At 32.0% G+C, this 21,921-nt stretch overlaps 1 protein-coding gene across 1 annotated transcript in view; it reads right to left on the reverse strand.

Annotated features, from left to right (window-relative positions):
• Positions 1-308: 308 nt before the first annotated feature.
• The window catches only part of LOC114327117 (active breakpoint cluster region-related protein), a 140,628-nt gene continuing 119,015 nt past the window's right edge, over positions 309-21,921 (reverse strand). The window contains exon 14 of the mRNA XM_028275620.2: positions 309-20,967. Coding sequence (XP_028131421.1) covers positions 20,757-20,967 — 211 coding nt within the window. The 3' untranslated portion in view covers positions 309-20,756. The remainder of the gene's footprint in view (positions 20,968-21,921) is intronic.

Genomic DNA, 21,921 nt, shown 5'->3' on the forward strand with positions numbered 1-21,921 from the left:
AATGATAGAAAATATAAATTAAAATTACCCACCTAGACGAAGCCTATTAGCGGTAGCAAATAGGAACAGCGGTAGACCAAGACTAAGGTGGAAGTGCGGTGTGGACGAAGATACAAGGAAGAACTGGGGAAGATCGAGGCTTAACTAGGGCTGTAACACTCTGATCATGATGAACAGATTATTCTTCTTCTAGACAAGGTTGATTTAAGTTACGGTTTCCAACGAGTCTATGGTTATTTAGGTTAAGTCATTCAGAGATTCTGGAAATACTTATTTTTTATTAGGGAGAAAAACATAAACACGATCTATAAGTTTATAAATATCTGTATTGCAATCAATTACAAATGTATATAAAATATAATTTGAATGCAGGTATAGTATATTATCATAATAGGTATACCATAAGACTGAATGATTCTGGCTATTAGATATAGTACGAGAATTATAGCATCGGTTTAAATTAGTAAAACTTTGGTTCACAAATGTTTGCTTAGAAATTCGTTATGTGTATTTTGTGGTCCCTAAATGGATTTATTAAAAGCTTACAAGTTATTTATTGTTTTTCAGTGTCTCAGGTGATGTCATAAATCATTATTTGAAATTTATAACAGTGAAAATAACGTATATTTTTAATGACAACTATTCATCTAATACTAAACTAATTTCATCACAAGTTTTACTAATAGCTTTGTTGTCTTGTATCTTATCCATTATTCAATTTTAACGTATTTGAACTATTGTATATTTCAACAAGTAAATAGTAATCAATATTTGGTTTCCTTCAATTTGTTATGTCCAAAACGCTGATATAGGTGATAGGTTAATGTAGGACCTTGTCCAAAATGTCAATACAGATTTTCTTATATTGGAAACGAAAATCAAGGAATACTTCTGTAAGTCGCCCAGTATAACATGTACAACCGCTACTCTTGTGACACTTCGATCCAAACCTTTCCTCTGCAAATATCTACAGATATGTGTAACATGAAAAGCTCGAACAGGGAGAGATCATGTATTTTTCTTCTTCTCTGGGTGCCGTCTCCGCTTCGAGGTTGGCAATCATCAGAGCGATTTTTATTTTTGAGACCGCAGCTCTAAATAATTCGTTGTTATTACATCTAAACCATTCCCTAAAGTTCTTCAGCCATGAGTTACGTCTCCTTCCTATGAATCTTTTTTTCCTGGAATTTTCCTTGCACAATGCCCTGGATATGATGTTTATCTCCTCTCAGGACATGTCCCATATATCTCAGTTTTCTTCTCTTAATTGGTAGTCTTACTTATCTTTCCTTATGCACAGCATTACCTCTACGTTGGATATTCTATCTATCCATAAGATCTTCAGCACTCTTCGGTACATCCACATCTCGAATGCCTCCTGTATCATCGCGTCATTCCATTCCGTAATATAATGTGGATAGCAGGCATATGTTTAACTCAAGGTTAAGTCTCGACAGCAGAGAAGCCTCTTCATTTTTGTAAATGTGCTTCTGGCCTGTTTCATTCTGATTCGTATTTAAACGCTTTTACTACATTAAAGTTATCCCTTATTTAAGTATTTTCAGATTTAGAGTGGCTGAAGCATTGGCTACTTGAGCCACCAATTAAAAATTCTGCATCTGCCATTCAAAAGAACGAAAAAAAAATACACAAGAAATTGCTATTCAAAAGTAAGCCAAAAATTCTTAACATAACCCAAAAAATATTGAAAGTTTCAATAATTTTTGCTAGGCCCAATTTTCAATTAAAAAATCTGAAAAAATCAGACTGTTTTTTATTCAAAAGATACATCTCCTTGAATTTTTTAAGATTTTTTAAAGCAAAATTGCGCTCACAAAAAATAAAGTCGGAAAAAGGCACTTTTCTCTGTTCAAGAGGTTCTATGGCCTCTGTAAAGCTAGAAAGTTGTATGAAGGCAAATTTTATATGCCTTATCAAAATCACAGCCCCGCGCTTTATCAAAGTCGCGGGACTGATAGTTGCGGGGGTAGTTTTGAGCATTTTATCCCGCTATAGTCTTTAGGTGAGAGTATGTCTTCTTTTGAGAAGCCAATCCTTACACCACAGACTCCTTTTCTTCTTTGTCCAGAAAGCCACTGCGCATCCGCTAGGAAAAATATTCCGATTCGGATTTTTGGCACAATCTTACTCAAAAAGGGCCCCTTTTAACAAATTTGCATGTTGCCAGGTCCAAAAGTGGGTCAAATTTTTTTTTTATGGAACAAAGTTTTTTTTAGGTTTTTTGGATCATTCCAACCAGAAAAGGTCTTTAGTGACATTTCTCTGAAGTTGATAGTTTTTGACATATAAGCGATTAAAAATTGAAAAATTGCAAAATTGGCCATTTTTAACTCTCAAAAACTATGCGAAAAATTGAAAAGTTGAATGTTGCCAAGGTAGGTAGATATTCTTTAAACATCGATTGATGAAATCTCGGAAAGTTTTTTGCAATACACTATTCAAAACTCCTTTGTTTTTTAATTGCTAATCAAGCATGCGCGACACTATTTTCCACCGACAGTATGGTGCAAATGAAAGGAATAAATTCGTTATTTCGTAAACCGGCGACTTTAAGCAAAAATCTCGAAACAGGTCGATTTTTATTTTTATGTTACGATATTGTGGCATATATGGTATACTAGCGACGTCATCCATCTGGGCGTGATGACGTAATCGATGGTTTTTTTTTAAATGAGAATAGGGGTCGTGTGCTAGCTCATTTGAAAGATTCTTCAATTCTCTATGCACTAATATAAACATTTATATAATTATTTATACAGGGTGTCCTTCTACTTTTTTTATGTCAAATAATTTAATTAAATAAAATTTTTTTGAACACCATGTATAAATAATTATGTAAATGTTTACATTACTGCATAGAGAATTGAAAAACCTTTCAAATGAGCTACCACACGACCCCTATTCTCATTTAAAAAAATCATCGATTACGTCATTACGCCCAGACGGATGACGTCACTAGTATACCATATATGCCACAATATCATAACTTAAAAATAAAAATCGACCTGTTTCGGGTTTTTTCCCTAAAGTCGCAGGTTTACGAAATAACGAATTTATTCCTTTCATTTGCACCATACTGTATACACCTGCAACGGTGGAAAATAGTGTCGCGCACGCGTGATTAGAAATTAAAAAACAAAGGAGTTCTGAATACTGTATTGCAAAAAACTCTTCGGGATTTCATCAATCGATGTTTAAAGAATATCTACCTACCTCGGCAACATTCAAATTTTAAGTTTTTCACATAGTTTTTGAAGGTTAAAAATGGCCGATTTCGCAATTTTTCAATATTTAATCGCTTATATGTCAAAAACTATCAACTTTAGAGAAAAGTCACTAAAGACCTTTTCTGTTTGGAATGATCCAAAAAACCTAAAAAAACTTTGTTCCATGCAAAAAAAATAATTTTAGGAAAAAAAAAACAAAAAAAAACGTTTCAAAAATTTTTGACCCTCTTTTGGTCCTGGCAACATGCAAATTTGTTAAAAGGGTCCTTTTTGAGTAAGACTGTGCAAAAAATCCGAATCGGAATATTTTTTCTAGCGGATGCGCAGTGGCTTTCTGGACTATCTGTTTTTGCACAAAATAAGGCAGGCTGTCGCAAGCACGTCCTCTATCACGGATGACATGTTTATAGTCTGAGCTTCGACAGAGGGAACTGATGATCGATGCAAATTTTGGAGACCTGTGGACACTCAATGGACGTTCGGTAAACTGAACCAGCGAACTGCACAGTCACATTACTACGATAAATCGTTGTCGTGTATACCAAGCACAAGTGTAAAGGAAGTATATCAGATATTACTACTCCGTTCTTTATTTATTTCATAAAACATTTTCTCAATACTGTGAAGTTCTCAACACTGATTTCTACTGTAAGCAATATAAATATTCTTATAAAAAAAACGTTTATTTAAGTTTACAATTATATAAATTGCTTCTATTTATTTTAGCATTTTTACATTATATATTTTTTGGTTTTCTTTATAAATTACTAAGTATAACTGATACAATAATTCTCTGTACTTTCTTTTCTAGTTTTCAGGTAAGCCAATACCAGAACCAACTGATAATAAAATAACAAATATTACATACAATCACACATTTACAAGAATACTTACAGTTACAAGAAAAATGGACATGAAATGTATATACATATAAATAGTGGGGGAAAACTAATTTCTTTTCAAAACTATTTTTAGCTCATCGTATTTTGACAAATTATATAATCAATTAATAGAACAACGTAATATTTTATACAATTCTGAATAATACTGTTGATACTTCTGGATATTTTAAATAAAAAAATACATTATAACACGAATAATATTAAGAAAATATGTACTCTCAAATGATAGCAATGCCGTAATATGACCAGATTTTTTCTATTACCATGTTATGACCAGAATCTGGAATTTTATGTGTCCAAATATATGTACATAACTTTCTTATACAGTTTTAACTGTACGTGATTGAAGCGAAGATCATTTGCTATTAACCCTCGGATGACCAAGAGGGGTAAATTTGGACCCCAATGCATGTTTTTATTTAATAAATTCAGAAATATTTTCAATTTTAAACTCATTATTTTTTTATTTGACTTTAATATCATTCTAGATACCCTCATATTTTGTAATAAAAAAAAATCCCTATATTTTACGAAAAAAAAAAAATAGTTTCTGAATTTGGGGTCAAAGACGAACTGCCTTGGCCTTCCATATTCCAATTTTATATTAAGTAAATACCGTCTATTATGTGGAATTGTATGTAAGAAACATTTCAATACCTACTGAAAAAAAAAAAATGGTTTGCTAAACCTGTGGCGACGTAATTAGTGTATATTTGAAAATTTCTTTAGTTCTAAGTTCAGAATGATGATTCCTGTTTTTGTTCAGTTGTAATTAAAAATATGTTTTACTAATGTTTATTTATAATTTATTTATACAATAGTAACATTAAAATTACGAATACATTATTACATTTCTTAAAACAACTTCATTTTTTTGTCAATTGTCATTTTTGACTTGGGGTCATTTTTTACCCCCGTTGGTCATCCGTGTAACAAAAAAAGGTTGGTCATCGGAAGGTTAAAGAACCAATATTTACTTCTAACGTAACGTGTATCCTAAATATCTTTATGGTATACGCCATATTATCATGAAACGAATTTTAACTGGAAAAATGTATTTTTCTTTATTTTATGATTTGATTTAATACGTATGATTGTTTGTCAAAATACGATAAAAAATTATAATACAGTAACAGGCGTTAAATGGTTGCCAAGTTCAAAACGAGTTAATTATTGTATTTAAGATATTGACTTATTATTCAGATATTACGTTGGCTTAGTGTGAAAACTTCGTATCTCATTTTTTTTTCGAAAATGATATTTTGGTGGTTTTAGTTTGAAAACCTTGTATCTCACGATTTACAACTGTTAGCAAAAATCCAAATACACCAGACTATTTTCTACAGCCGAAAAAAGAAACCACGTATAATTGCTCTCTTGACTTAGTGTGAATACCACGTATATTTATAACCAAGAAATTGGTACTTAATTTGGAGTGTTTGTTTGAGAGATTCGACTTAGAGAAATGTTTTTTGTGAACAATAAAAGGTAGTCCGGTATATAGAAACATTTTATGAACCTTAAATCAAAAGATTTGTACTGTATCTACCTAATATTTGGAGGTGTGCAATAAGTTATGAAAAATGAAAACCTCGTAAATAATCATAAACACAACCTCATTTTAGATGAAAACACGTATGTCAACATATACGAGGTTATCATAGTTACTTGGGAAAAGGCTCTATATACTGCAAGGATATTTACGTGTTTTTCCTAGTTAATATTTGTATTTCCAATTTAATAGCAACATTTAACACTTTCATCTCTGGGCCAATATCAAATATTTGTCTCAATGTGCTCAAATTAAAAATACCGCGTAACGGTAGTTTTTGCTTTTGGGTTATATTATGCAGCCTACCTTCGACTCGTTTTGCACCGGCTTAGTGCCATCGCGCTTGAGCGTAGTGCGAACGTTTAACAGGTGCTTCCTTTCTTTTTTCTAGATTACTCCGTGATTCAAAATCATATTCCGGCCTTGCATCACTTTAGAATCATTGATTTGTAATATGATTCCACAGCTGGCGATCGGGGCCGGTCGACTGTAGATGATCGAAGGAGTATCCGTGCTGGCGGATACCCCACTAGACGAAACACAAGGAGAAGTGGCACGGAGAGCGTATTTAAGACGAGAAGGAGAATCATAGGATCAGTTGTTCCTGACGTGTTGAATTAGGAATAGCTCAATGCCTAGGTAGGTGCCGCAGTATTGACGTGGCGTTCCACCGGAACCGTTACCGCAGTGAGCGGTAGTAACGATGGACGGGTGACTTTGTGTCGCTGTTCAATGTTATCGCATTGAATTGATATGCGATGTCACCGAGTCTGAATGTGTAGATAGGTTGATTCCATGTAGCGAGATTGTTATTGTATATACGGATCGTGTTGTGTATTGTATGGTTTTAATATTACTATTATGTTTTGATGACAGTAATAAGATAGACTTATATTTGATTTTATTTATTTTGAACCGTATATAAATATCTTAAATATATTTACTTTGTTTTAAGAGAACTTTGTCTTGGTCTCTTGGCGCAGAACACTCCCTTAAGAGTTGATAGTAGAGAGGAACGAAAAAAGGGCTGTTATGTACTAGATCTTCTCTCCACACGGAGTAAATATAATTAAAACTAAATATTTGGGAGTTGCTAATAGGAGTTAATTACTGCTGACAGTTAGGAAAGCACACCAAAACCACAAGTACAATCAGATGCTTCCGATGTTTCCCTCATCTCTTTCCTCATATAAATTGAGTTCAATACAATAAGAATGAAAAACAATGAACGTATATGTTTGGGATTTCATAGTGTCCAATCCCGTTCATCAACGTGTGGATTCATTTAGAATGTGAAGCGGTGATTACAACCGACGATAAATGGATCTATCGGGTTGCTACCCGAAACAATATTAATTTATTAATTACAGAGACATTTTTTACCAATTATGTATTTTTGTCTAATATTTTTACTTGTAGCGTAATTAAAGAAACATTCGATCTATGTAAAAATAAATATCTTCTACAGTCCACAATTAGTTTCCTGCACAGTATATATTTCTTCAATTATGGACTTGGCAAACACAATTTAACAACTTTACTTCTACAAGGAAAAATCCAAAGTTGTATGCAAAGCCCGGCTTTAAATATATGATACTCTATATACCTATAAAAATGGTCCATAAAAATGTAACACTTGATTTGTATAAGAAGCTCTAAAAGGATAATTTAGATTTATATATGTTTAAGTTATTTCACAGCTAATACTTTGCTTCACCAGTCGAATTTATTTAAGAAGCAGTCTCAATCTAGATAAAAATTACTCAGTTGATGCTTATCATCATTACAATACTAATAGTCTAAGATACGAATCTAGGCCAACCTTCACCTAACTGATGAAAACAATTTTTTTTATTAAATTTCATACATAGACACATAAGTGCTGCATTGTTTGCCTATCAAAATATGTTCATAGCTATCTTTAAGGTATATGTTGAGGAGTCTTGAGAAAAACGCGTTTAAAATTTTCAATTTCGTTTTGATCTGTCAAATCTTAAAGTGATGCACACCGGAATGTGTTTTTGAATCTCGCAGTAATTTATAAAAAAAGAACAGCTGTTGAACGTTTCTCACAACGCTTAGAAGCTGCTGCAAAGCGAGTTGAAGGTGAGGACATTTAACTCAAACCATACCTCCACCTACCGTAATTAAAAAAATGTTAATTATCTTTGTTTAGTTAACGTTGTTTGTTACTTCACGATTCAAAAACATGTTTCGGTGTGCATCACTTTACGCTTTGACACACAAAAAAGAAATTGAAAATAAAATTTGAAAAAATTTTAGACGCGTTTTTTTCTTCAAAATTTCCTTTTTCAAAGACGATGGACATCCACATCCACATGAAGTTTTGTATGTATATTTTTTAGAAATTTTGTGAGGTAACGTTGCCGAGATATTTTTGTTTTATGCTTATTTTTTGGTTAACAACAATAAATATGTTAATTTTCACACTTTTTGCAAAAAAAATCGTTGTTTTGACTTCTGAGTGATATCGAAAATCGTTAAAACTAAAAAAAAGTTACAGCGTTATCAAGAGAAACTCATAAGCTAGTGGTCGGCAAACTTTTTAGCCAAAGAGCCAAATATGAACACTACAACAATTTAAAAAAAAATTGGGAGCCAAATCTCGTTGTTCAGCAAACTTTTATTACGCTAAAAGGGTCTAGTCAGTCGGTTAAGATAGTGAAAAATGCTCCCAGCGGTATTCCAAAAATAAGAGAACCACGTGTTCACTACACCAAAACCACTACATCAAAAAGTATACGACCAAAAAAATGTTTAAACCCCTAGTTCCATCCATGACTCCCCAAAAAATAAAAATGTATTTTTTCGTTTTTTGGCGATCTTCGTTTCTAATCATCGTAGAAACTTCTATTTTCTTTCGTTTTTTAGGGTTTTATTTCCTACAACACTGTATTTTTTACAAAATTTTTGGAGCAAAATCCTATTTTTTTTTTAAATGTTGATATGTAGAACCGAAAAGGGAAAGAACAGCGAACGTGAGCTTTTTTAGCTGATCATAAGAATTAGGAATATTATTCCAAGCGTTGAAAATTATTATTTCTTCCTTTTCCAGGCCATTCAAAGCAGACCACTTCTTCTGTTGTGAATATTTTTTCTTCTCCAACATTTCCAATTGAACACAAAGACGTTCGCATTTAAAGCGCCATACCTCCCTGTTTTTTAAATCCAGAAATTGTATTTCAAATCTACTAATGCCAATTTCAAAAAGAGAAAATTTCAACTCTGTTGTAGCATTAAGAGGATTTTTGACAAATGTTAAAGTTTGTAAGCTTGATAAAAAATAATTTATCAGAATAAGACGTAATTATTTTCCTACCAATTTTTATTAACGGAAAATATTATTGCGCTTTCCGTTGATATTTGTACAAGAGGCGCACCTAAGGAGCCAAAGAGCCACATGCGGCTCCGGAACCGCACTTTGCCGACCACTGTATAAGCGAATAAAATCTTTTTGATTTTTTTGTTAATGATTTATGATAATTTAGTGATAAATTTTTATGTCCACCGCAAAATCCATTGTTTTTTGAGGTGCCTTTTAAAAATTTGCCACCATTGGCATATTTTTCAATATGTTTCCTTGAATTTTTTGTTCGAACATTTTATGAATTGTACTGAATATGCTTATTTAATTTAAAAATAAAATAATTCTACCATACGTTCAAAAAAAATTCACATAAATGTGCTTGAAATGTTGATTTCAAACCCTACATCCCCCTTAAGGAGAGCTATGATAAGATTTTGATAGGCAACCCCCATTCAAGTCGTATTTGAAAATGTATGGAGTTTAATAAAAAAAAATGTTTCATCCGGTAAACAGATGGGTGAAGGTCGACATAGATTTGGATCCCGTACAAAGCTGCCTCCTAGATACTTAATTAATTTTTAAAGCCGAAAAATATTTTTGCGCTAAAATGAACTATTAACTTAATTACAAGACAAAGTAAAACTTCTACACCTTAACACCCATGAGACATATTTTAGTTGTAGATATTGGTAGGTATTGGTTTTTTTGTAGTATTCATACTAAAGTTTTCGGCCTAAAAATATTCCATAAACAGCTGTTAATATAGGGTTATAGGTTATAGGGAACCTACAATACGTTTACTGTTGATTTTATGCATTTACAATAAAATTCGATTATAAGTGAAAAGTTTTAAGAATCAACGATTTCTGAATGCGTGTATGCGCTGTTTCACATTATAAGAATTTAAACGTGTGAGGGTTAGAACGCACGAAGACATTCTAATGGTGGTTCATGTGATCATATGGAGCCTTTCTCACTAGACGGTGGTTGAAACGTTCGGTGAAGTCGCCGTGTTTATGTCGTCCCTTGCTACAAGAACTACAGACGGCAGCCGTGTTGTCTTTACGCACTCAGTAGCACTAGGGAACTTAATGCATCCTTTCATATGATACTGTCGTTCAGTCGCACGAAGGTAGCTTCATTGGTTGTTTGGTACATTATTTTCATTTACACCTTGTGGCTGTTTGAAGTAGGTGCATATATTTTATATTATGATGTCTCAGATTGAAGCGAGACCTGTTCTTTGGGACAAAACAATAGGAATATATAAAGATAGAAACTTGACGAGAAATGCTTGGAATGGTGTTGATTTCGCTCCGTATAATATAACTACACCTTTTATTCTACGAAATTATATTTAGTTTTATAGGGTAAACGACTCAGTGAAGACTGGAGTAGGGCGTCTTATATGAAATTATCTAAAAACATTTAAAACAAGGGAAACAATATTTAAAAACGAGTGGATGAAATGTCTGTAACGCGTGTCTTTTAAATTCTGTACATGAAAAACATGATTGTAATGTTGTTCTGAAGCTATTTCCTTGTGTCATTTTTCTAATACACTATTCTAAATGGAAATAATAATCTAATTCTAAATAATAATCACAATTTAACTAAAAAAATAATTTTATTAACATTTCGACGCCCAAATCAGATGTCGAAACGTTAATATTAAATTCGCATTACAGTACATTAGGACAAAAGTATGGACAAAAAATACCCATTTGTAACGATACATATCAGACATCGTATCATGTACTTACCTCAGCTACAAAGTGTAAATAAAACTAATATACCAAACAACACAGCAAAATATCTTCGTGCGACTCAATTCTTATTGTGTGAAAAGGACAAGTGCGTCAAAACTACCGCACGAGAAAACCCTCGCACGTTCAAAATTCTTATAATGTGAAACAGCCCTATGTGTTTTGTGTTTAATTGGCATTGGTTTTCACAACCAACGGGCCAGTCAATTTCATAATGATTTGTTAGACGATAAGTTAGTTTATCACTAGCTCAGGGGAGTAATATTTAGTGCGTGTGTTGAATACTATCTTGTTACTTTAGTAAAGTCAACCTTTACAAAGAGAGGATTATTGAATCCAAACGTTTGCGGCCCCTCAGGTGAGTATCGATCCCACAAGGATAGAAATTATTTTCATTTATTAAATTTTTTAATAAACAACAATTTCCCATCCAAACGGAATTCGAAACCAGACATTACATATTTTAATTATAATTTTTATTCATATGATATGGATAAAAAAAGGCTTATCACTATTCTAAGCATACTTATATGTTATGTATTGTGTGTAATCTTTAAATTATTATACAAAACAAACTAAGAATATAATTAAACTAAAATATGCATCATGGGCTTTTACGTGTTATCAAGTTATTGGACAAGTTGATGAAATTCCTTTCCACGCGTGATGTCAGAGTTTAGTAATCCATTGTACAATCAAAACCTATTTTACAATAATTATGTTTTTAATTCTATCCTATTTATAATTTTGGTGACAATGATCACTCATAAGTATATACATGTAATAGAAGTTCATATCTACACAAATATTAAAAAATGATTAGAAGGTTTTAATCAAAATTAGTGAATAATACTAATGACTGTTCTTATTTTTTTCAATCACAGAAGTCTGCAACAGTTAGTTTATTTCAGCTATTCATAAGGGGTTCCATAGATCTCATATTTAAAAAATGTATTTCATATGAAATTATAGTACTTCAAAAGTATTCAAACCAAATTTGAAGTAAATTCGAGCAATATTAACGGAGTTATACAAATATGAATACCGCGCGGTCGGTACATGCGCTCTGCCTTTTCTATTATACGCATGCGGTGCGGTTTTACCGCGTAAATCAGCAACTTTAAACATGTTTTTCTTAAAACTTTGTTTTTCCGTGCGGTAGGCACGATTTCTCTAGAACGAATTGACCAATATTGCTGAAACTTTGCTCAGTTTATTTTTATGGAATTGTTTCATGATTGGACGAAGGGATTTAGAATTAAATTGTTTTATACGGAAAAAAAAAGAAAAAATTAAAAACGATGAGAATCGAAAAAATGCTAAAAATATTAGACGAAGTTCATTCAAACTTATTCCAAAACTTTAAATTTCTTTTTTTTTCAATTCCTTCGTTCAATCACCAGCCAAAATTTTTGATTTGAGATGAACCTGCACCGAAATATTCTGCCAACCGCAAAAAAGACTGGACAAAGAAAACGGCAAGAAAAAATCGACAATTATTGTCAATATTTCCTGTGTTTAAATTTTAAATAAAATACATTTTTTGCTTCTAAAGAACAATTATTTGAAAAAGTGATTTTTTTCCTTCAAAACGTATGCAACTTAAGTGCGATAATAATTTTTATATTGTACGGATTATACAGTGTAACAGACTACAAAATATAAAATTACCACTGTCAATGCTGCTTCTAGTTTTGACAATTATTATGGTCACACAAAAAATGAAATTTGCCATTTGTACTTGAATATTATCTGGCGCGCTGCGCCAATGAAAAATTAAGAGATTATTATGTCCTGATTATAAACATTTAATCATTCTTATTTCAGAATTTTTTGAAAACGATTGTCGGTCTTTACGCATACATTGTCATCAAAATTACTATTACGTTCTTTCACTTATCAATATTTGTGTAAAAAGCAAACAATATCAAGTTACGTACAAATGATCATTGCAAACGTATAACTCAGGATTAGAATTTACATTTTTTCTTAATTCGAGATAATTTAGCACCTGAATTAAAGAATAAATTTTTGTTTACAACAAATGTACAAATAAAATGAAAATAAAGAAATACTGTGGTTTATTTTTTTAAACTTACTAATTACAAAAGGCGTACAAAGTGTTTATTTTAAATCCAAATTATTACAGTGGTCTATAATGTAATAATAATATGATTATAACATCTTTAAAATGATTAAGTACTAAACTATGTTAAAATTACATTCATTTTAATTATACAGTGTCCCCAAAAATAGTACATTCCTTTAAGGTATGGATATGATTCACAATTAGGAACAAAACGGTCCTATAACATGTTTTCAAAAGTTAACCGTTTCCAAAAAATACATTGTTTGCCATATAACGTGAATTTTTATTTACAGAAAATTAAATAATCTGGCAACGTCGTCCGCAGTCAAAGCACTGCTGAAGAATAGCCCGTTTATAACTTACGGTTTTCAACATAATTCCTTATTTTATTTTATTTACTATTACTTCAAGGTTGTCAACATCTATAAACTTAATACTTACAAAATAACTATTTTGCAAATAACACATTTAGATTTTGTACTGCACGCAGTTGCCAGATTTCAATTTGCATACCAAAATGTATTTTCGTTTTTTTGGTCAAACGGTTGAATTTAGACAAAAATGATATGACTTTTTTGCTCTACAGGGTGCCTTCTACCTATACCTTTGAGGAACGCACTATTTTCGAGGACACCCTGTATACTAACAGTGATTTTTTGTATAAAAAATTAAAAATGCAGGATATTCTCTTAGCTTAGCTACTAAGAATAAAAAACAGCAACTGCGTCCTATTTGACATAGTTTAAACTTTTAAAATTGAGATACTTATTAACTTCTTGAAGATTATGATAAAACAGTATACAATTTTTACTGATTAACATATATCTCTCTTAAAATGCACCAATCGACTGTTATTCTGCTTTGTGACGATAATATAATTTTATCGTCTACAGTACGCCTATGTATTAGGCAAAACGTGTTTTTATACCGTCTCTGACAGTATAAATGCAGAAACAGAAATCCATTTGATTATTCTCTCTGTGCTGACCGAAGAATACCCATCCAGGTATAATAGGTGAGTTGAACGTATTCCGAAACCTTCCGAACCCCATCGTCTTGGCGGGCTGGGCAAATTGGATGAGTCACAATCCCATCTTAAGCTACACGAGCTGAGCGAAACGATCCTGCCACTTTCTTTCCTTCTGGCGAGATGAGCGAGAAATTCTCTCCTTATACATCTATTTCGCTTTAATAAATAAATCCGATTCCTAATCCACTGGGTAGTCGTTTAGAATCATTATTCATGTATCAAATATCTTCATATCGATCCGAGATTTACGAAAGTCCGATATATGTATACTAAATTTACATTCAAGATGCAGTAAAAATAAACAAACAAAGACACGTTAAATGCTACTAGAAGCACTCCCGAATCATAATTTACAATGTATAAACTTATTTCATTATTTGGGATTTACAATGTATGTATACAGGGTGTTTCAATAGTAATTGTCCATATAGTAACTGGAGAAACCTTAGCACAAAATATGAAGATTTAACCGAAAACACTTAAATAAAATATTCCTCCTGACCGAGATACAGAGTGTTTTATTACAAATATCTTAAAATGATTTTAGCCCATTGTTTTAACACCTTCCAATATTTTTTGTTCAAACTTGACAAACGGTTTACACATGTTAGAGTACTTTAACTAGTGTTAAAAGATAGTTTTCCGCTGTTACCAGAGGCGTGCTGTAGGGATATATACTTAATTTTTCCCCTTTTCCCCCCTCACAATCTACGCCACTGTCGTAATAATCATTTCAGCATGTTTTTGATCCTTTGTTACTTTTTACATAAATATAATCCTTTTGTCTCAATGCGATAGTGAGTAGTTTTGAAGTTATTTGCGTTTAACGGTAATGGATTCAATAAGATTATGCATTTTAAACATTAATCAGATTATGTGTTTAAAATAAACATAATCTTATTGAATCCTTTACCTTTAAACGCAAATAACTTGAAAACTACTCACTCTATCGCATTGAGATAAGAGGATGATATTTACGTAAAAAGTAACAAATAATAAAAAAAAAAAAACATGCTGAAATGATTATTACGACAGTGGCGTAGATTGTGAGGGTGAAAAATTAGGAATATCCCTACAGCACGCCTCTGGCAACAGCGGAAAACTATCTTTTAACACTAGTTAAAGTACTCTAACATGTGTAAACCGTTTGACAAGTTTGAACACAAAATATTGGAAGGTGTTAAAACAATGGGCTAAAATAATTTTACGATATTTGTAATAAAACACTCTGTATCTCGGTTAGGAGGAATATTTTATTTAAGTGTTTTAGGTTAAATCTTCATATTTTCTGCTAAGGTTTCTCCAGTTACTATATGGACAATTACTAATGAAACACCCTATATACATTGTAAATTATGATTCGGGAATGCATTTAACGTGTCTTGGTTTGTTTATTTCTAATGCATCTTGATTGTAAATTTAAATATTCGTAAATATATTTTGATAACGAAATTAACAAGTAATTAACGCTAATTACCTTTAGACCAGGAAGGATCTGTTTTTAGGTGGATGTGAGAGACGGCATTCGGATTTTTGCGGATAAAGTTAGGTGATAACTTCGTTAATAATAATTGACTTATGCTCCTTCTCAAATATGCCCGAAACATTAATAAAAAAAAAAAAATATTTAAAAATTTCAAAAAATTTCGTTTTTTTTTTCTACTTTCTTTGCTTATAACTTTAAAACGATTAATTTTGAAACAAAGTCGTATAGGAATAAAACAAAGATAATTAAATTTTCTATCAGATACGATTGGTTAAAAATGTCTTAATTCAACACCCTTGCTGCAAAATAGCAATAAATATAAAATAAGGGGGCAAAACAAGCCTGTCCTTATTCAATGTTTTTCCATCACTTAGATTACACTTGGAACCTTCCTAATTCGCTTAGAAAATTTTTATAATGTGCTAAAACCGTCCACCAAGTTTCATTAAAATTGACTTACTAGATTTTACATAATAGTTTTGTAATCTAAACTTTTTTTTAAAAAATTAAAATTTTTTAAAATCTTGAACAACAAAAACTAGAACGTACAAAATTTGCCAATTTTTTTACATATAAAGAAGCACTCCACCTATCTAATGCACTTTACAGAATTGAAATCGGATTATTTAAGCAGTCTCAGCAATGTTTTAAAGTTATAAACAATTTTTGACTTATAAATAAACAAATTAGTGCTGTGTTCAGGAGGGGGTGCTACGGGCTCCTTTATTTAGATGGACTTACCCAAGTTTTTTTTATGTATTTTGACCCGTAGAACACGAATTTTTTGGGTAACAGTTGATCGACATATCGATAAGATTGTTATAAAATTGTTATAGATTGTTATCGAAGTTGATCGATAAGATTGTTATAAACAAAGAACTTACAGGAATTACATAACATCGATTTTTCGCAAAATAAAACATTTTTTTGTATTTCTTGGGTAATTCTAAACAAAAAATGTTCTTACAAGTGTTTTCGTAGGACGCATAGTTTTCGAGATAAACGCGGTAGACATTCAAAAAATCGAAAAATTGCAATTTTTGAACGATAATAACTTTTGATTAAAAAATAAAATAGCAATTCTGCTGACAGCATTTGAAAGTTTAAGTCAAATTATACCGGTTTTAATTATTTGCATTACTAAAAATTAATTTTTTTATTATTAAACAAAGCTATTTGTTTATAAGCAAAAAAATTGTTTATAATTTAAAAACATTGCTGAGGCCCCTTAAATAATCCGATTTTAATTCTGTAAAATGTATTAGATAGGTAGAGCACCTCTTTATATGTAAAAAAATTAGCCAACTTTTAAATGGTCTACTTTTTGTTCGGAAAGATTTTAAAAAATTTGAACTTTTTTAAAAACATTTACATTGCAAATTTATTATGCAGATTAGGTCGATTTTAATGAAATTTGGTAGAGCATTTAAGTAAGTTATAAGAATTTTCTAAGCGAATTACTAAGGTTCTAAGTGCCACCAAAGTGGTTAAGAAACATTGAATAACAACAGGCGTATTTTGCTCCCTTATTTTATATTTATTGTTATATTGCAGAAAAGGTAATACCTTAAGATATTTTTGACCAATCGTATATCATACAAAATTCAATTATCTTTATTTTATTTCTCTACGACTTTATTCCAAAACGAACCGTTTTAAAGTTATAAGCAAAGAAAGCAGAACAAAATCGACGTTTTTCGAAATTTTTAAATATATAAATTTTTTTATTAATGTTCCGGGCATATTTGAGAAGGAGCATAAGTCAATTATTACTGAAGGTGTCACCTAACTTTATCTGCAACAATCCGAATGCAACCTCTCACATCCAAAAATACACGTTTTTTAGATTAGTCCTGGTCTACTTATATTTTGTGTTTGGTTTTAAAATAAATGTCTTATAAAAAAGAATCCTGTATTCGACTGAATTTGTTCCCGAGATCATCACAGCTTGTTAAAATTCATTCAGTCTTGAGCTGTAACGCCATAGTGTACGGTTTATGAAGTCCCATATATTGATATGTCCTTTTAGTAGATGATGTTTTTATCATTCTATATATACTGGATATCGGGTACTCTAAGAGTGAAGTTAGGACTCTGGCTACACTGTGTATTTGACTTTTTCATATTAATTTTACGTTTATGTTTATAAAAATATAATATCATTTATTTAAGGACGCAGTTGCTGCACCAAAGATGGTGTGACTAGATAAAGACATTTTGAGCTACGGTCAAAAATATTTCTGATAAACTAAAACTACTTGTTCGAATCACTATTGCTTGATCTCTGTCGGCTTCTAAAGTCTTAAAGAGTCAACCATTTTTAATATAAACGTTTATCTTAATCTTTTCGTTGTTTCAATTATTATAAAATGTATATGTTGTTAATAACTTACAATCGATGCTTAACAGTACCGAAAAAATGTGATTAAATCCTTTTCACAATCAAAGTGAAGTTCTTGTGAAGAATGTGTTGCTCGAGATCTTAAGCCGGACTTGGACGACACGGCTGTCTTACGGGGCACGTTGAAGAATGGTATGATATGAAAAGCATTGGCTAGTTTATCATAAAACGGAACGGGACGACACCGGGAACGTGCGCTTTCTAATGTTCTACGGCACGTATCGTGCACGCCCTGTTCTAACATAAATAAGCCTTAAATGAAAACACCATGCTGAGCCCGGTTGTTCCATGGTCCGTGTCGTACACGTCCCGTCCTAACATAAATCAGGCTTAAAGGTAATAGAAGAGGAGATACGTTTAAGAAAGAATAGAAGTAGAACATTTTATTTGTTTCTACTTGCAATCAGCAATGATCTATGAACACATAAATAGATATTTTCATTTTTATTCCTGCTATTTTTTCCAATTTTTTAAGAATTTTAAACTAATTTACACTAAGTCGTAATGACTCAACAATAATCGAACTAATTATGGAGAAAATAAAACACTTTCTATTCACCCTTTTATCTTCTAAATAAACACTTTGTACTTATATTCAACATAAAAATACTAATTTATATTTTTAATGCTCATAAATATTTAATCTTATTAAGACAAATAAAAACGAAACTAGCCACACATTCCGAACTTTGTTCTGCTTATTGTTTTATACAAAATATACTAAAAACTAATATGAATAATTACAGTCACATTGCATGTATGTATACAAATATATATACGGTGTAATACACGGTTTGATTTTTTGGTAGTGTTAAGTTAAGAAAAATTGAAGTCCAAATGTCAAAATTATTCCATTGCAGCTATTCTAAAGGACATAAAAAATATGTTGGCGGGACCAACCTACTTTTCCCTCTTTACCTCCTTAATGGACATCTCTTCTATAGGGAGTTTTAAGACAAATCATTGGGGTATATGAACGTGTGAAGATAAATAATATTTTCACTCATATTTCTCTAATTTTATATCAACAGATGCAATTTTCATTGTAAGGCAACTGATGGAAAAATACAGGAATAAAGAGACCAACGCTCATATGGTATTCATTGATCTTGAGAAAGCATATGATAGAGTTCCTCGAGAGATTCTGTGGTGTGCACTCAATAAGAAAGGAGTCCCTGGCGAATATGTAAAGATTGTGAGAGGGAGTAACGACTAGTGTTAGGACAGGTGTGGGAGAGACTGATAAATTTCAGGTGAAAGTAGGATTGCACCAAGGCTTGGTGCTTAGTCCTTATTTATTCTCATTAGTTTTGGACCAGATAACAGCGAAACTACAGGGTAGCATTCCATGGTGTCTAATGTATGCTCATGATTTACTGTTAATAGAAAATACTGAAAGAGACTTAGAACAAAAACTGGAACAGTGCAGACAAGCTCTGGAGGAAAAAGGTTTAAAACTTAGTAGGACAAAACAGAGTATTTGGATGGTCATTTAAAGATGGATTTACTACAAATAAAATCGTATCTTTGGATGGTGAAATGATTGTGAAAAGCAATAGTTTTAAGTACCTAGGATCGGTATTACAGAGTAATGGAGAAATAGATGGAGATGCATGCAGTAGAATTAGGGCTGGATGGATGAAGTGGAAAGAAACGAATGGTGTGTTGTGTGACAGAAAAATTCCAATGAAGCTGAATGGAAAATTCTATAAAACAGCCATAAGACCGGCTATTATGTACGGAACTGAATGTTGAGCAGTGAAAAAGAAAGAGTAACAACGAATGCATGTGGCGGAAATGAGAATGCTTACATGGATGAGTGGAGTGACAAAGAAGGATAAAATTAGAAATGAGTATATTAGGGGAAGTCTAGGTGTGGCACCAGTTGGTGCCAAAATGAGAGATCATAGGTTAATATGGGTTGGTCATGTTCAACGTCGAGACGTTAATCACCCAATACGAAGAATAGCTGAAGTGCAGATTCCTGGAAGGAGTAGGAGAGGAAGAGCAAAGAAGACCTGGGGGAGACAATAAGGCAGGACATGTTGGTAAAGGGAATAACATTGATATGATCCGAGATAGAATTGTGTGGACAAATACAATTAGGGAAGCCGACCCCGCATAGGGATAAGGCAAAGAGAATGAAGATGATGATGGTGGGTATATTTGTAATTTATTATAGTGAAAAAAATTGAATGGTAAAATATATTATATAGAGGATTCTGGACTTATGGACTATAAGTAACTATGGACTTATGGACTAAAACTGGTATAACCTAGTAGCATACCATGGTCAAGCGTACTACGCGTAATCTACGGAAAATCTGGCGGCAATCAACGCTACCAGAGACCGCTATAGCAACAAAATTATGTGGAATGAAGATTTGAACCATTATTTAGAATTAATGTGAATGAATTGATTGATTTAGAATGAATTAATGTTTTGTCGTGGAATATTTTTAGGACAATAGCGTTGGATATGTGATTATGTATATGTACCGTATAGCAGTGAATATTCCCAGTATCTATACATGTCTAAGCAATTTTCACATCTAAGCAATTAAATAATTGGTTTACAAGAAGTTTTAAAACACACGTAAATCTCACAGGTGACTCATTGGGCGACTTTCAACTAATATTGCATTGTGTCCACAAACAGTGTATTGGAAAAGATCAACATGACCATATTAATTAATAAGGTCATCCTTTAAAAAAAAACACAATGACCAATAACATCGTAGTTATATTATCTGTAATGCAAAAAAACAAATGCATCTAATAATAATTATCATTTAAATATAAATTTTGTTTAATTTTTTATTCTATATGGATTAAAAATGTTTAAAATAAATAAAAACAAACTCAAATTCGGGACTAATTTTTCTCTTACTCCACACTGCAAAACAAACCTCAATCCAGAAACTACGTACAGATTTGGTTTTGGTTAGTTCCCCTCATCTGCATATTCTCTGCGAGTTGTTCAAGAGATCCTGAAGGTAGCAGTAGAGGATTCCGGCCTGGGCCATCACGTCAACGGTGCCCGTGGCCAGAGTGTCTTTCTGTTTAGTGTTGTCGGCTTTAACACCGGGACGCAGTAGCGTCGGTCCGAAGACGGTCGCTAAATTATGCAGCGACATCTTGTTGTCGCTTTCGTGTCGATGAACCCTAAAGAAGTAATATATACGTTAGTATTTATCAATTCATTTAAAAATTACTTATTTTAAGAAAAATAATAACAAATAGAGTAGTAAGGACTGCTAAAGACAGTTCCCGAACTAGAAGACAATCAGTGGGAAGACCACGAAAACGATGGAATGACAACTTGCTGGAGGCACATTGAAAAACAGACAGAGTCATGTCTACACAAAAAGATGAATAAGATGAAGAAGAAAAACGAAATCCAAAGAGCTGGAGATCTAAAGAATTCTTACGTTATGAAAGGGTTGCCAGTGCGAGTCCATTATACTACTGGATATAGGAAATGAGTCAATACTCGCAATCTTAGAGTTTGTATGTTTTTTTAATAGCTGTTATACAATCATGGGGCAACCGGTTTCGAAGATTACAATTTATGCTTCATCTTCGGGCCCAGTACATAGAGCCTTCAACTACTAGATATCAGTATTCGGAACTGTTCTACAGCCAAAGTAGACCAGGGCGCATCTGTAAAAATATTAGTACATTTGGACGTTGAGAGGTGACTCAAATTTTTTTGCAGAAATTGCTTGAAAATAAATCAAATAATAATATTTGAGTTATCCTCCCTCTCAAAAAGGTCCGGAACATTGTTTAAATAATCAAAATGTCAAAATATTAAGGAAAAATTCGAATTTTTTCTTGGTTTTTTTGATTATAACTTTAAAAGTATTCATTTCCGAGAAAAGTTGTACTGACATAAAAGTTGCGTAATTAAATTTACTACAATATAGAATTGATTAGAAATTTAAAAAATAGTCACCCTTGTTGCAAAATAGCAATAATTGTGAAAAAAACATACAAAAACAAGTATGCGCATTTTACGTTTTTCAACCATTTATGCTACACTTAGGACCTTCATATTTCACCCTAAAAAACTTTATGATACAGTAAAACAATACTGTAAATTTTATTAAGATCGGT

The sequence above is a fragment of the Diabrotica virgifera genome, chromosome 7 (assembly GCF_917563875.1).
Source record: "Diabrotica virgifera virgifera chromosome 7, PGI_DIABVI_V3a".
Classification (NCBI taxonomy): Eukaryota; Metazoa; Arthropoda; class Insecta; order Coleoptera; family Chrysomelidae; genus Diabrotica; species Diabrotica virgifera.